This window comes from Dunckerocampus dactyliophorus, chromosome 10, assembly GCF_027744805.1.
Source record: "Dunckerocampus dactyliophorus isolate RoL2022-P2 chromosome 10, RoL_Ddac_1.1, whole genome shotgun sequence".
Classification (NCBI taxonomy): domain Eukaryota; kingdom Metazoa; phylum Chordata; class Actinopteri; order Syngnathiformes; family Syngnathidae; genus Dunckerocampus; species Dunckerocampus dactyliophorus.
In genome coordinates, this window is record NC_072828.1 from 6176417 (window position 1) to 6193164 (window position 16748).

The window sequence follows — 16748 nt, forward strand, 5'->3', positions numbered from 1 at the left end:
TCATTTTTGGAGAATGATCTCATGATCATGAATGATGAATAAATATGATGGCAATGAAGCCACCATTTGATCATTTTCGGATATTTACAAGAATGGTCAAAGAGTTGGAAAATGAAAAACGCAGCTGTCATTTTACGAGAATAAAGTCAAAAATATTAAGTGGAGAAAAGTTGCATTTTACTGAGTAAAAAGTCGCAATTTTACGAGGATAAACTCGTAATATTATGAGGAAAAATAACCTCACTGGAGTAGCGTGGAGTTGAAAAATACAAATAAAACATTTTTTTTTTAAAAAGTCAGAATATTATGAGAAACAAAATGAAATAATGCCATTTTTGGAAAATGAGTTTGGGGAAAATGTATAATATTATGGGAATATTATGGGAATGTTTTTTTCTTTAATTCAGCTTTATGATACTAAAATGATATCATTTTCCCTCATATTACGTTATTCTTGTACAATTACAACCTTTTCCCGTTGGATTACAACTTTTTTCTCTTAATATTTTGACTTTATTCTCATAAAATTACAGCTGTTTTTCGCATTTATGCTGCCTTGTTGTTTACATTTTCCAACTATTTCAACTTTCTTCTCATACTATAAACTTTCTTCCCATATTATGATTTTTTCCCCCAACCTCGTTTTCCAAAAATTCCAATTTCATGTTGTTTTTCTCATAGTGTTATGACTTTAAAAATAGTTTTTTCTCCACGCTACTAAAATGACGCTGCTGTAAATGTTCTCCTCATAATATTACGTTATTCTCATCAAATTAGGATTTTTTTTTCTCGTTAGATTGCAACTTTTTGTCTTAATGTTTTGACTACTCATGTAAATTACTGTTTTTGTCGCTGTTTTTGTTTTGTTTGCAGTTTTCTTGTTAAATTCTATTTTTAAACTGTGCCGTGGGCCAACAACAACAACAACAAAAAGCTGCGGGCCACAAACGGCCCCCACGGCCGCACTTTGGACACCCCTGGTCTGCCGTCAACTTTATTGCCATCCAGCGTGACAGCTTGCAGCGAGGTGAGCACACGTTGATATCATTCTAAGTCGCTTTCCCCCCCCACACAGCAACTACGGTGCGTTCAAGGACATTTGTGAACAGCGGTGCATATACGCTGTACGTTTTAGCTGTATTCTCACATCTGTTGTCACATATTTATAAACGATAACAGACTTGGGGTCAATGAGAAGTGTTTTCCTTGGGAAAAAATGGCGTATTTTCGGGGGAACATTTTTTTTTTAGACCAAAAACCTGCAAACTTGCACAAATGTGCAGGTGTCCCATCTTGGCTAAAATACTATCAAGTTCTCTTCTTTCCACACTTGCTACCTGACATTGAGCAACACCGTAGGGCCCTCTCACACAGCAGTACCTGTCACTGGCCCCCCCTGCTGGTGGGAGGTAGTAATTACTATCCTTTTCAGCTCTATGGTGGTAGAAATGTTTAAAATCGGTGGCCCGTGTCTGAGTAGAAATGCAGTGGAAGATGAAGGCCAGCGGTGGACTAGGAAGTCGACACAGAGTGGGGGCAGGCAGCATATGTGAAATCAGTGTGAAGATGCACTCCGCCATTAATGTTTGCGTGAACGGCAGCAGAACACGGCGCTGCCATGTCAAGTGTTTGCCAGTCACAGGCGGGCATGTAGGGGAGCTGACAGCTACACGGTACAACACATTACTATTTCAGCCACTGCTGCCGCTTCCGTGCCGCTCCAGTCATCGCTTACTCCTCGCTCTTAATTCTTAATGGTTTCTTCAAATGCGAGCGGGTATCATTCACACTTTGCCTGCCAAGGTGCCACATTCCGAGATGTGAATCCCAGGCTAACCCGCAAATTAGGCCCCCGCCGGCGCAGTGCGTGCGCGTGTTATGCTGCGTGAACGCCAGCGTGCCACGCAAACCTGAACCGCAGACGCCATCTGCAAAATGCCTTCAGATGGTGTACTCGTGAATCATTCACGAGTGGGGCGGCGGAGACATGCGAGACACGCGTGGTCGGCGAAGAGCGACGAGGAGGCTAATTCTAAAAACACGGAACGCGCGATTATCCTCAAAAGGGCTCATGAAAGTTTAATGTGAAAGATGTTTGATCGCAGACACGAGGCACAAAAGAATGACACAATACTTCCCTAGCCCACAACAACAGCTAGCAATAGCCAACAACAATAGCTAACAATAGCTCACAACAATAATTAACAACAGCTAGCAATAGCCAACAACAATAGCTAACAATAGCTCACAACAATAATTAACAACAGCTAACAATAGCCAACAACAAAAGCTAACAATAGCTCACAACAATAGCTAACAATAGGTCACAACAATAGCTAACAACAAAAGCTAACAATAGGTCACAACAATAGTTAACAACAGCTAACAATAGCTAACAACAATAGTTAACAACAGCTAACAATAGCTAACAACAATAGTTAACAACAGCTAACAATAGCTAACAACAATAGTTAACAATAGGTCACAACAATAGCTAACAATAGCCAACAACAATAGCTAACAATAGCTCACAACAATAATTAACAACAGCTAGCAATAGCCAACAACAATAGCTAACAATAGCTCACAACAATAATTAACAACAGCTAACAATAGCCAACAACAAAAGCTAACAATAGCTCACAACAATAGCTAACAATAGGTCACAACAATAGCTAACAACAAAAGCTAACAATAGGTCACAACAATAGTTAACAACAGCTAACAATAGCTAACAATAGCTAACAACAATAGTTAACAACAGCTAACAATAGCTAACAACAATAGTTAACAACAGCTAACAATAGCTAACAACAATAGTTAACAATAGGTCACAACAATAGCTAACAATAGCCAACAACAATAGCTAACAATAGCTCACAACAATAATTAACAACAGCTAGCAATAGCCAACAACAATAGCTAACAATAGCTCACAACAATAATTAACAACAGCTAACAATAGCCAACAACAAAAGCTAACAATAGCTCACAACAATAGCTAACAATAGGTCACAACAATAGCTAACAACAAAAGCTAACAATAGGTCACAACAATAGTTAACAACAGCTAACAATAGCTAACAATAGCTAACAACAATAGTTAACAACAGCTAACAATAGCTAACAACAATAGTTAACAACAGCTAACAATAGCTAACAACAATAGTTAACAATAGGTCACAACAATAGCTAACAATAGCCAACAACAATAGCTAACAATAGCTCACAACAATAATTAACAACAGCTAGCAATAGCCAACAACAATAGCTAACAATAGCTCACAACAATAATTAACAACAGCTAACAATAGCCAACAACAAAAGCTAACAATAGCTCACAACAATAGCTAACAATAGGTCACAACAATAACTAACCATAGGTCACAACAATAGCTACAACAATAGCTAACCATAGATCACAACAATAGCTACAACAATATATAACAATAGCTAACCATAGGTCACAACAATAGCTAACCATAGATCACAACAATATCTACAACAATAGCTAACAATAACTACAACAATAGCTAACAATAACTACAACAAAAGCTAACCATAGATCACAACAATAGCTACAACAATAGCTAACAAAAACTACAACAAGATGAAAGGACGCAGGGGCCCCTTTGATGTTTAGTAAAGCACCACGTAGAGATATGCTAAGACGCTACATGTAGCTCAAGAAAAAACAGCATGTCACCTTCGTGATGTGGGGGAATGCTACTAAAAACCAGGCTTTATCTGTAATTATACCAGTTTGTTCTTGTAAAATGGCCGCTTCTCTTCTTCACTGGAATAGGACTAATATTTGGACTTTATTCCCATAAAATCACAGCTGTTTTTTTCCATTTCTGCTGATTTTTTAAATTTCCAACTCTTTCATTTCAGCTTTGGTCTTGTGAATTGTCTTCTCGCAATGCTAACTTTCTATCTTTGAAGGCTATCTTGTCTTTTTCCTTATTTCAACATTGTTACTGAAATGATATTTTTCCTCATTTTACAGGTTTTTTCTCATATTTTTTTTCCAAATTAGAAGTCGTTTTTTTCCTCGTAATATTTTGACTTTACTCTGGGCAAATTTCTGCTGTTGATTTTTATTTTTTTTTTGGCATAATTTTCCAAATATTTCAACTTCTTTTCTCCTGATATTTTGACTTTATTCCCATGTTATACATTTTACCCCAACCCAAGTTTCCAAAAATTGCAACTTTATTTATTGTTTTTGACTTAAAAAAAAATAATAATTATATTTCAATGTCATAAAAAATACTAAAATGACATTTTTCCTCACACTATTACTTTATTCTTTTTTCCTTTTCATAATATTTTGACTTTTGATTGATTTTCCCATTTTTGCTGCTGTTTTTTTATGTGTGTTTCCTTCTTATATTACATTTTTAGACTGAAAATCAATTGCTCCTAAGCACTTCCTGTCTGCTTTATGGTCATCCAAAGCACTTCCTGTCTGCTTTATGGTCATCCAAAGCACTTCCTGTCTTCTTTATGGTCTTCCAAAGCACTTCCTGTCTGCTTTATGGTCTTCCAAAGCACTTCCTGTCTTCTTTATGGTCTTCCAAAGCACTTCCTGTCTGCTTTATGGTCATCCAAAGCACTTCCTGTCTTCTTTATGGTCATCCAAAGCACTTCATGTCTTCTTTATGGTCATCCAAAGCACTTCCTGTCTGCTTTATGGTCATCCTAAGCACTTCCTGTCTGCTTTATGGTCTTCCAAAGCACTTCCTGTCTGCTTTATGGTCATCCTAAGCACTTCCTGTCTGCTTTATGGTCTTCCAAAGCACTTCCTGTCTGCTTTATGGTCTTCCAAAGCACTTCATGTCTTCTTTATGGTCATCCAAAGCACTTCCTGTCTGCTTTATGGTCATCCTAAGCACTTCCTGTCTGCTTTATGGTCTTCCAAAGCACTTCCTGTCTGCTTTATGGTCATCCTAAGCACTTCCTGTCTGCTTTATGGTCTTCCAAAGCACTTCCTGTCTGCTTTATGGTCATCCTAAGCACTTCCTGTCTGCTTTATGGTCTTCCAAAGCACTTCCTGTCTGCTTTATGGTCATCCTAAGCACTTCCTGTCTGCTTTATGGTCTTCCAAAGCACTTCCTGTCTGCTACCCATTACTTTTAAGCACTTCCTGCCTGATTGATGCGGTTCCCAAGAACTTCCTGCCTGGCTTTCCCATCATTCCCAAGTAGTTCCCGTCTTCTTCAGATGACTTCTTTGACTCCGTGTTGCTCCCAGGCGTAGTCCAGACGTTAACGGTTTTTACTTGGATCCATGGACGGCGCCATGCTAGTCGCACGCACGACCTGTTTACACGCAAACGTCACGCCGCTAATCCATCAAATCCCTTCTTCCCCGCAGAACCTCTGAAGACTAGTCGGTTTACTGACAAATTTGTGGATTTTCTTCCTAAATGACCTTTGCCATTATCTGACACCTCAAATGTTGTGATTTAAAAATCGAATTTAAGTCGATTTAGCAGCGGGACGACGCCGAGGTGCACACGTTGAGGCGTCTTTCTTTGCGACGGGTGCCAAAAAGGAGGAGTTGGCTGAGTTTGTTAGCAAAAGAGCGACGAGGGAGGAAAAACTCTGAATCATTCATCATTCATGTCTTTGTTGTCCTTCCAAAAATCATTTTTTTTTTTTTGTGAGGTATTTGTGGCTCTACTTTCTAGACGTGATGAATTATTGCTGGTCTAGGGAGTTCTTTTTTTAATAACAGTAGCTAAAAATGGCTAATATATCGTCTAACAGAGTGGCTAATAGACGTGCTCACAGAGTGGCTAATAAGAGTAGCTTACAGAGTGGCTAATAGATGAGCTAACAGTGGCTAATAGAGGAGCTAACAAAGGAGCTAACAGTGGCTAATGGAGTAGCTAACAGAGGAGCTAACTGCCTAACAGAGTGGCTAATAGAGTAGCTAACAATAGCTAATAGAGTTGCCAACAGAGTGGCTAGTAGAGGAGCTAACAGAGTAGCTAAAAGAGGTGCTAACAGAGTGGCTAATAAGAGTACTACGTAGTGTCTAATAGAGGAGCTAACTGTGGCTAATGGAGGAGCTAACAGAGTGGCTACTAAAGGTGCTAACAGTGCCTAACAGAATGGCTAATAGAGGCGTTATGGCTAACAGAGTACCAAACAGTGGCTAATAGAGGAGCTAAAAGATGAGCTAACAATAGCTAATAGAGTAATTAACAGAGTGGCTAGTGGAGGAGCTAACAGTGGCTAATAAAGTATAGCTAACAGAGTGGCTAATAGAGGAGCTAAAAGTGGTTAATAGAGGGGCTAATAAAGTAGCCAACAGTGGCTAATAGAGTAGCTAACAGTTATTAATGGAGGACCTCACAGGGTGGCAAATATAGTGTAAAATATACTGGCTAACAGTGTAGTTAAGATAGCGGCTAACATGCCGGCTAATAGAGTGGCTAAAATGTTGGCTAACAGAATGGCTAGTAGAGTAGCTAGCAGTTGTGAATAAGAAAGTGGACAACAAAATGGTTATTATTGCCACCAGAGAAACTCTCACAGGGCGTGATCGTATTTTCTTATTGTTTTAGCGAGTCGGCGTGGGTGTCATCTGGCTAATCTTCTCGGATTGAAGGAACACGAAGACATTTTTCGCATACTTTCTTGACCTGTGAAACTGTTTGTTGATTGGAACGGTGATTTTGCTGTGAAGGTAAATGACACTTGTCGCTGCACGTATTTTTATATTTAGCTTTATTAGCACAGACAAGTGTCTGGTTAAGAATCATTACAGCATGGCTGTCATTTTAATCTTTCAGTCTAATTGCTAATAGTGTAGCAAACTGAGTGGGTGAATGGGTAGCACAACACTAAAACAGCCCTGTCAGAAAGGTAGTTGTGCAAACACATATGGCTAATACAGCAGTTAGCAGCAGCTAACAGTGCCTTACATAACGGATAAGAGAGTAGCTAAAATGGCTAATGTAGTAATGTAGTGTAGTAATGTAGCTAATGTAGTGTTTAATATAGCAGATAATGAAGGATACACCAGACTGGCTAACTAGCAGCTAAAATTGGCTAATATAGCGAATAATAGAGAAGCTAGAGTGGCTAACAGTATCGTAAATGAGTAGCTAACAATATAGCGGCTAGCAACAGTGGAGAAAACACAGCGGCTAATACAATGGCTAACAGTGGTATACCAGTCAACATTTGCATTTGTAAACAAGGGACATTTTTCAGAAAGTATGGGAAATTCTCGTTTCCAGTCTTCAACTGCTCCAGCAGCACCAAAGAGGCTTTTTTAAATTTATTTTTTTATTCAAGAAAACTATTAAAACTGGAGGGCATCTGCAAAAGAAGAGCAATATATGGTATTTTCCCGCTGAAAAAGACTGTCTACTTGAGGAGCTAATAGAACAGCTAATATAACAGCAAATATGCCTGCTAACAGTAGCTAGCATGAGTAGTCAATAGAGTGGCTAATAAAGGAGCTAACAGAGCTAACATTATGCCTGTCAACGAGCTAGCTAACGGCCCTCATAAACAGTAGAAAAACAAATAAATACTAGTGAAATACTAACCTTACCTAGCATATCTGCCAACTGATAAATCAGGAAAAATGATGGAAAATATGATGGAACCCCAGCGGCTAATATAGTAGCAAATACGCCTGCTAACAGTAACTAGTATAACTAGCCAGGTGAGTGGCTAAAAACAGAGCTAACAGAGTTTAACTGAATAATCTTCCCAAAAAACAATGTAAACGAGCTAGCTTATTGCACACAGTAGACACACTTTGAAGAACGACACTAAATACGAGTTAAATGTTAACCTCACAGGTTCATAAAGCAACGAGCAAATTAGCAACAGTTCACCAAGAAATGACAGGAAATGATGTAGTTTTAAAGGGAATAAAACTTGAATGTGGTCACAGCATCGTATCCTGTTTGAGACATAAAAGAGTGTTTACATCTTAATGTCTTCCACTGTCAAGGAAAGCATTCATTTAGCTGCCGGGAGCCTTCCCATCATTCCGCGTGAGAACAGGAAAAAAAGGAAGGTTTATTTCGTCTTTGTCTGTGCTAACGTTAGCCTTAAAGGTCGAGAGGTGACAGCTGAAAGTAAGAAAGTAAGCCTTCAATCATGAGAACCGCCTTACCTTTCCGTGGAGCCCCGCCGGCGCTCCCAAAGTAAGTCGCTAAAGTCCGAGGACTTAGCGCGTCTCTCCTGCGCTGCATTTTAATCAGACATCATTCGCACTTTAGACGAGAGCGCGTGCAGGGTCACGCAAAGGTCAAGCACATCATGCTTTTCACCACAACGTTCAAACTAGCCGACGCTAACGGCGTGTATGCTAGCAACTCTGACTGCTAAAATGCTACAACTATTACATACTTAAACAAAATGAATAAATCTAACCTGCAGGGGAAAGCTAACATGTTCATAATCAAAGCTAACTTGCTAGCCATGCTCTGAATGACAGAACTAAAGTGCTACGATCGAAGTGAAAGAGCTAACACGCTAACTATGATCTAAGTGAAAAGCTAAAATACGCTCATAGAGGAAAAGCTAACATGCTAACTGTGATCTAAGTGAAAAGGATAACATGCTCACATGATAGCTTTTTATTCTGATACAAAACATATTGGCATTTTGGGTGCGGAAAAAGTTATAATGTTATAAGAATCACACAAAACAAAATATTATGGGATGTATTATTGCTGGTCTAGGGAGTTCTTTTTTTAATAACAGTAGCTAAAAATGACTAACATAGCGCCTAACAGAGTGGCTAATAGACGTGCTAACAGAGTGGCTAATAAGAGTAGCTTACAGAATGGCAAATAGAGGAGCTAACAGTGGCTAATAGAGTAGCTAACAGAGGAGCCTAACAGAGTGGCTAATAAAGGAGCTATCAATAGCTAATAGAATAGCTAACAGAGTGGCTAATAAGAGTAGCTTACAGAATAGCAAATAGAGGAGCTAACAGTGGCTAATGGAGTAGCTAACAGAGGAGCCTAACAGAGTGGCTAATAAAGGAGCTATCAATAGCTAATAGAGTAGCTAACAGAGTGGCTAGTAGAGGAGCGAACAGTGGATAATAGTGGAGCTAACTGTGGCTAATGGAGTCGCTAGCAGAGTGGCTACTAAAAGTGCTAACAGTGCCTAACAGAATGGCTAATAGAGAGGTTATGGCTAACAGAGTAGCTAACAGTGGCTAATAGAGGAGCTAAAAGATGAGCTGACAATAGCTAATAGAGTAGCTAACAGAGTGGCTAATAGAGTAGCAAATAATTACGGGAAGAACATTAACAAGAAGAAAGTTGAAATAAAAAAAACAGCAGAAATGGGAAAATAAACTGCAATTTTATGAGAATAAAGTTAAAACATTGAGAGGAAAAAAGTTGTATTCTAACGAGGAAAAAAAAGTCACAAGTTTAGAAGAATAAAGTTGTAAAATGACGATGGAAAATAGTGCAGCTGTGGTAGCAAAGAGTTGAAGTCATAACACGATGAGAAACAAGCCAAATAAAACAAAGCAGTCATTTTGGGTTGGGAAAGAAAGTCTTATGCGAATAACGTCATAATATCATGAGGGGAAAAAATATGAGAAAAAAATTCTGTTATTCAGGAAAAAGTTGAAATATTTGGAAAATGAAAAAAGACAACAGCAAAAATGTAAAACCCCCCCACAAAACGGAAGTTGATGCTAACAACGGGCTTTCCACCTCCATCACGAAGCCGAGATGACTTTCTTCTGGAAGTACACCAACGAGCGTCTTAGCATATCTGCATGCGTAGCTTTGCAAAACACCAAAGTGGCAAAGTTGCATCCTTTCATTTTTCACCACGCGGCCCTCGCTGGATAAACGCTGGGACGCCCGTTTGTAACAAGCAGACAAATATGAATGGCTGAAAGGCGACACACTCGTTAATCAATGTGAAACACACACAAGTACACAACAAGGTGCAGTGAGGCAACGGTGACTCAGGGCTTACATCACTGCCTTGACTCAAGGAGACACACACGCACACACACGCACGCACACGCGCGCGTGCGCACAGAAGGAAGTGTCTGCACATGCGTGTGTGTGGTGGCTGCAGTCAGTAATGAGAGTGTGCATTGTAATGTGATGCAAATGTGACATCTTGATTTAAACATTAGGATGATCGCCGACCTTCTTGCTTCCTGCTAAATAATTCAGGACGTCATCGGGCGTATTACAACAAGACGTTTCAAGAGGACAAGACACAAAAAAACACAAAAAAGAAAAAAGCCCGCAGAGAGTCACGGCGGGACATTTATGCAGAGGAGCAGCGCGTTGGCCGGGGGGCCCATCACTCATCAATTTGTTTGTAAACAACAGATTTATGCACACTAAAGCAAGACTGCGCTGCAGGCGGACACGCACACAGACACACACACCCACACACACACACACACACACACTCACTCACTCACTCACTCACTCACTCGTGCACTTTGGCCTCCGGCGTGTTGAGCGAAGGAAAAGGGAAAAAAATGACCAGGAAATGTGCGCCACGCTCGCACGCTAACATCTTCACTTTAGCAGCACACGCATCAAACAAGACCAGCGCACAAAAACAAGCAAATGTACACAAACAAATAGAAAATAGGCAATTAAAAGGTCCCATATTGGAGTATTTTGACGTGCCAGTAGCACAATAATGCAGTGGAACTGAGACGGTTTAAAAGTGCTTTTAGTAAGCCCGACTGAGAGCACGCGCGTGTGTAGCTTTAAGGCTAATGAGCTTCGTTTGTGGGCGTGCATCTCCCTTAAGAGCTGCTCCACGTTGCACAAATACACTCCAACGCTGCACTTGTACAACGTAATAGATGCCATACATCACAAACGACGACGTCACGGTGACAAACGTTAGCAACACTAGCTTAGCTGTGCTAACATTACATTTTAATAGCCTACTTGCTGAAGAAAAACTAAACAATCTAATTTACGGCTTCCGCCTTTGTTGCTGACGGACACATTAGTTGGCGGAGATTCATTTTTACACGTGTAGCGAAGCCTGCTTTGCGTGTTAGCAACACTAGCATAGTTGTGCTAACATGATGTTTTAACAACCTATTTGCTGACGAAAACCTAAATCAAGTTTACGGCTTCCACGTTTGTCGCTGACGGACACATAGTTGGCCGAGATTCATTTTTACACGTGTGGCGAAGCCCACTTTGTGTCATTGTGTACGTCATGGGTAAGTCAAATTCGAAAGTCGCACAAAACGTCGTTGAGAAAGATGTCACACGTGCGTCACCGGTCTTCAGTTTGGCGAGCTGGTTAGGTACGATGTTTTGCTAGCTTGTAAACATTTGGAACCTCGACCGTCAAACACTGCACAATTTAGAATTCAACCAAAATTTTCAGAAATATACACCTCCCTCTAATGTCTATTAGATTGAACAAATCAAACAAATTAAGTTAAACGTTAGCAACTCTAGCATTGCAATGTGAGCTAAAGCGCTAACATGACATTTTAACAGCATAACGTCATTTTCTTCAGCATATTCACTGAAGAAAAACTAAATGATCAAACTGGGCTCCCATGTCGGTAGATGACTGATGGATAGTGGGCAGTGCTCCATTTAAGATGTGTAGCGAAGCCTGTTTTCTTTTTTTTAAATTTTATTTGAACATGCTCTGACATTTAAAAGACACACCGCTCGACAAGGACAGTGAGATGTGATGCAGTTGCAAAGTTGTTTTCATTTAAAGTAAACTAGACATAAATCAGAGCTCCATTTTAAGATGTGTAGCAAAACCCGCTTTGCGCTACTGTAGCGTCTCACGTGCATCACCAGTCTTCAGTTGGCCGAGCTTCTAAGGTATCACGTTTTGCTAGCTTGTACATAAACACGGTTGGAAACTCAAACGTCACATATTGCTGAGAGGTAGCACAATTTGGAATTCAGCCCAACATGTTGGGGAATATGACGCCTACTATAACGTCAAACAAATGAAGTTAAATGTTAGCCACTCTAGCACAGCAACGTGAGCTAAAGTGCTAACATGACATTTTAGCATCATGCTTGGTTAGCATATTTGCTGAAAAAAAACGAAATGATCAAACTTGCAGCTCCCACGTCTGTACATGAGCGATGGATGGATAGCATTCATTTTAAGACGCGTAGCTAAGCCTGCGCGCCTTTTGCGAAACTGTCTTCAGGCATTTGACACACAAGTCAACAAGAAAGCCAGTGAGATGTGGTGCAGTTGCAACGTTGTTTTTATTCAAAGAAGTAAACAAGCACAAATCAAAACCAGTTGTTTCTCTCTTCAGAGCGTCAGCGTCAGGCGGCCATTTTGTTTGTTTACTTTGGTCAAAGAAAGCACCACATTCGGTCGTTTGCTCGGCAAAGGCACTTGAATGGACAAAGACCGGCAGCTACTGTAACAATATCACTTAAAGAAGGAACAAAAACTCATTTAATCCAATGATTTTTTTTACAATACAATTACTTTCTTGATGCTTTTAGCAGAGTAATTCATATTATCTGATAATAACTTCATGCTAGTATCGTACATCAAAGGCATCTCATTTAAAGACAGCTCAACAAGCTAACAGCCTCGTCTCAAATAAACACAGTTTCTTTTGCAAATCTTAGTTATACTGCATTTTTATGATTCTATTTTTTTCAGCGTGACAAATTGACAAAAAAAAACAAACCAAAAAAAACCAAGCCTGCGACGACATCCTGGTGACAAAATCCTCGGGCGTCGTCGAAGCTATTTTGCTTTCACATCAACATTAAAAAGACGCGGCTAACCTAGCGACAACATTTTCGCGAGCCCAAACGACTCTCGTGGTCCCTTTGACACCCGTCAACACGAAACGTTAAAAGTCGACCCAAAATACTGAGGAAGGAGCACAAAAGGTCGACGCGTACCAACGACTTCAGCGCTAAGCGGTCAGGACACCTGGCTGCTGTGCATGTAACCCATTTCCTTAAGCCGTGAAACGTCTTTTAAAGTGTCAATGCAATTTAAGATTGAAAAAAATTGCATAGCTATCTCGTACGTAGGCGTCGGCCTCTGCATGACCCTAGCGGTTCGTTAGTTGCGTTAAAGTGGAACAAAGAGAAGTTGCAAAATATTAACCAGCGAAGAGGCTCTAACGCTACAGCATGAGGCTAACGGCTAACGTGAATATTGACCACGTTCAGAGACATCGGCGGACTCGTTGAATTGTTGGAATTGCCACGAGTTAAAAGTGATTTGAGGCTAATTTGTTGCTGTTGAGAAAAGATCAGCAGCCAGTTGCTTGGCGGATTAGCCTAGCTTAGCATAAAGACGGGAATAGATGACTCATTGATGCTATGTGCTAAGATAACTTACTGTAGCTGCTAATAAAACATTGTTTTCAGGTTCTGAAAGCGAGCGACGAAGCGACGCTAAGCGTAAAAAAATAGCAACGCAGTATGAATGTTCATCAGTGAGATGAAAAGCGAGCTAGCGTGCAAGCGAGCGGAGGGACAGCGGAAAGAGCGTGCGGGCATCGGTCGGTCACAGTGGTGGGCGGGGTCGTTCAGAGGTCAGTGGTGGCCTTGGCGGTAAGCGCCTGGATGCGTCCCGTGTTACAGTTCTTGCAGAGGACGTGTCCATCCAGAGGGTAGCAGCCCTGGTTGTCGCCCTCCGACAGCAGAGAACCGCAATCCTGCACACACAAACGCAACATCAGCCTCACACGCCCTCCTCACCGATACGTTCACACCGATACTCCACTTACCTGCCATGTGCCTCTCATGCCACTCATGGACCAATGCATCATGTCTCATGTACCCGTAATCTACCATGTTTATATCCTATTTAATGTACCATACATGCATCATGTACCCATAATCTACCATGTTTATATCCTATTTAATGTACCATACATACATCATGTACCCATAATCTACCATGTTTATATCCTATTTAATGTACCATACATGCATCATGTACCCATAATCTACCATGTTTATATCCTATTTAATGTACCATACATGCATCATGTACCCGTAATCTACCATGTTTATATCCTATTTAATGTACCATACATACATCATGTACCCATAATCTACCATGTTTATATCCTATTTAATGTACCATACATACATCATGTACCCGTAATCTACCATGTTTATATCCTATTTAATGTACCATACATGCATCATGTACCCATAATCTACCATGTTTATATCCTATTTAATGTACCATACATGCATCATGTACCCATAATCTACCATGTTTATATCCTATTTAATGTACCATACATACATCATGTACCCATAATCTACCATGTTTATATCCTATTTAATGTACCATACATGCATCATGTACCCGTAATCTACCATGTTTATATCCTATTTAATGTACCATACATACATCATGTACCCGTAATCTACCATGTTTATATCCTATTTAATGTACCATACATGCATCATGTACCCATAATCTACCATGTTTATATCCTATTTAATGTACCATACATGCATCATGTACCCATAATCTACCATGTTTATATCATATTTAATGTACCATACATGCATCATGTACCCATAATCTACCATGTTTATATCCTATTTAATGTACCATACATGCATCATGTACCCATAATCTACCATGTTTATATCCTATTTAATGTACCATACATGCATCATGTACCCATAATCTACCATGTTTATATCCTATTTTATGTACCATACATGCATCATGTACCCATAATCTACCATGTTTATATCCTATTTAATGTACCATACATACATCATGTCTCATGTACCCGTAATCTACCATGTTTATATCCTATTTAATGTACCATACAGACATCATGTACCCGTAATCTACCATGTTTATATCCTATTTAATGTACCATACATACATCATGTACCCGTAATCTACCATGTTTATATTCTATTTAATGTACCATACATACATCATGTACCCGTAATCTACCATGTTTATATCCTATTTAATGTACCATACATGCATCATGTCTCATGTACCCGTAATCTACCATGTTTATATCCTATTTAATGTACCATACATGCATCATGTACCCGTAATCTACCATGTTTATATCCTATTTAATGTACCATACATGCATCATGTACCCATAATCTACCATGTTTATATCCTATTTAATGTACCATACATGCATCATGTACCCATAATCTACCATGTTTATATCCTATTTAATGTACCATACATACATCATGTACCCGTAATCTACCATGTATATATCCTATTTAATGTACCATACATACATCATGTACCCGTAATCTACCATGTTTATATCCTATTTAATGTACCATACATGAATCATGTCTCATGTACCCGTAATCTACCATGTTTATATCCTATTTAATGTACCATACATACATCATGTACCCGTAATCTACCATGTTTATATCCTATTTAATGTACCATACATGCATCATGTACCCATAATCTACCATGTTTATATTCTATTTAATGTACCATACATGCATCATGTACCCATAATCTACCATGTTTATATCCTATTTAATGTACCATACATACATCATGTACCCATAATCTACCATGTTTATATCCTATTTAATGTACCATACATGCATCATGTACCCATAATCTACCATGTTTATATCCTATTTAATGTACCATACATGCATCATGTACCCATAATCTACCATGTTTATATCCTATTTAATGTACCATACATACATCATGTACCCGTAATCTACCATGTTTATATCCTATTTAATGTACCATACATACATCATGTACCCATAATCTACCATGTTTATATCCTATTTAATGTACCATACATACATCATGTACCCGTAATCTACCATGTTTATATCCTATTTAATGTACCATACATACATCATGTACCCATAATCTACCATGTTTATATCCTATTTAATGTACCATACATGCATCATGTACCCATAATCTACCATGTTTATATCATATTTAATGTACCATACATGCATCATGTACCCATAATCTACCATGTTTATATCCTATTTAATGTACCATACATACATCATGTACCCATAATCTACCATGTTTATATCCTATTTAATGTACCATACATGCATCATGTACCCGTAATCTACCATGTTTATATCCTATTTAATGTACCATACATACATCATGTACCCGTAATCTACCATGTTTATATCCTATTTAATGTACCATACATGCATCATGTACCCATAATCTACCATGTTTATATCCTATTTAATGTACCATACATGCATCATGTACCCATAATCTACCATGTTTATATCATATTTAATGTACCATACATGCATCATGTACCCATAATCTACCATGTTTATATCCTATTTAATGTACCATACATGCATCATGTACCCATAATCTACCATGTTTATATCCTATTTTATGTACCATACATGCATCATGTACCCATAATCTACCATGTTTATATCCTATTTAATGTACCATACATACATCATGTCTCATGTACCCGTAATCTACCATGTTTATATCCTATTTAATGTACCATACAGACATCATGTACCCGTAATCTACCATGTTTATATCCTATTTAATGTACCATACATACATCATGTACCCGTAATCTACCATGTTTATATTCTATTTAATGTACCATACATACATCATGTACCCGTAATCTACCATGTTTATATCCTATTTAATGTACCATACATGCATCATGTACCCATAATCTACCATGTTTATATCATATTTAATGTACCATACATGCATCATGTACCCATA

The 16748-nt window shown here is 38.9% G+C and overlaps 1 protein-coding gene across 2 annotated transcripts in view; it reads right to left on the reverse strand.

Annotated features, from left to right (window-relative positions):
• Nucleotides 1-12114: 12114 nt before the first annotated feature.
• Nucleotides 12115-16748, reverse strand: part of lpp (LIM domain containing preferred translocation partner in lipoma) — a 219919-nt gene continuing 215285 nt past the window's right edge. Inside the window, exon 11 of one of the 2 annotated variants that reach the window (XM_054788847.1) lies at nucleotides 12115-13674. In XM_054788847.1, the coding sequence (XP_054644822.1) occupies nucleotides 13546-13674 (129 nt within the window). In that variant the 3' untranslated portion in view covers nucleotides 12115-13545. The remainder of the gene's footprint in view (nucleotides 13675-16748) is intronic. The other variant, XM_054788845.1, reaches the window with a different exon arrangement.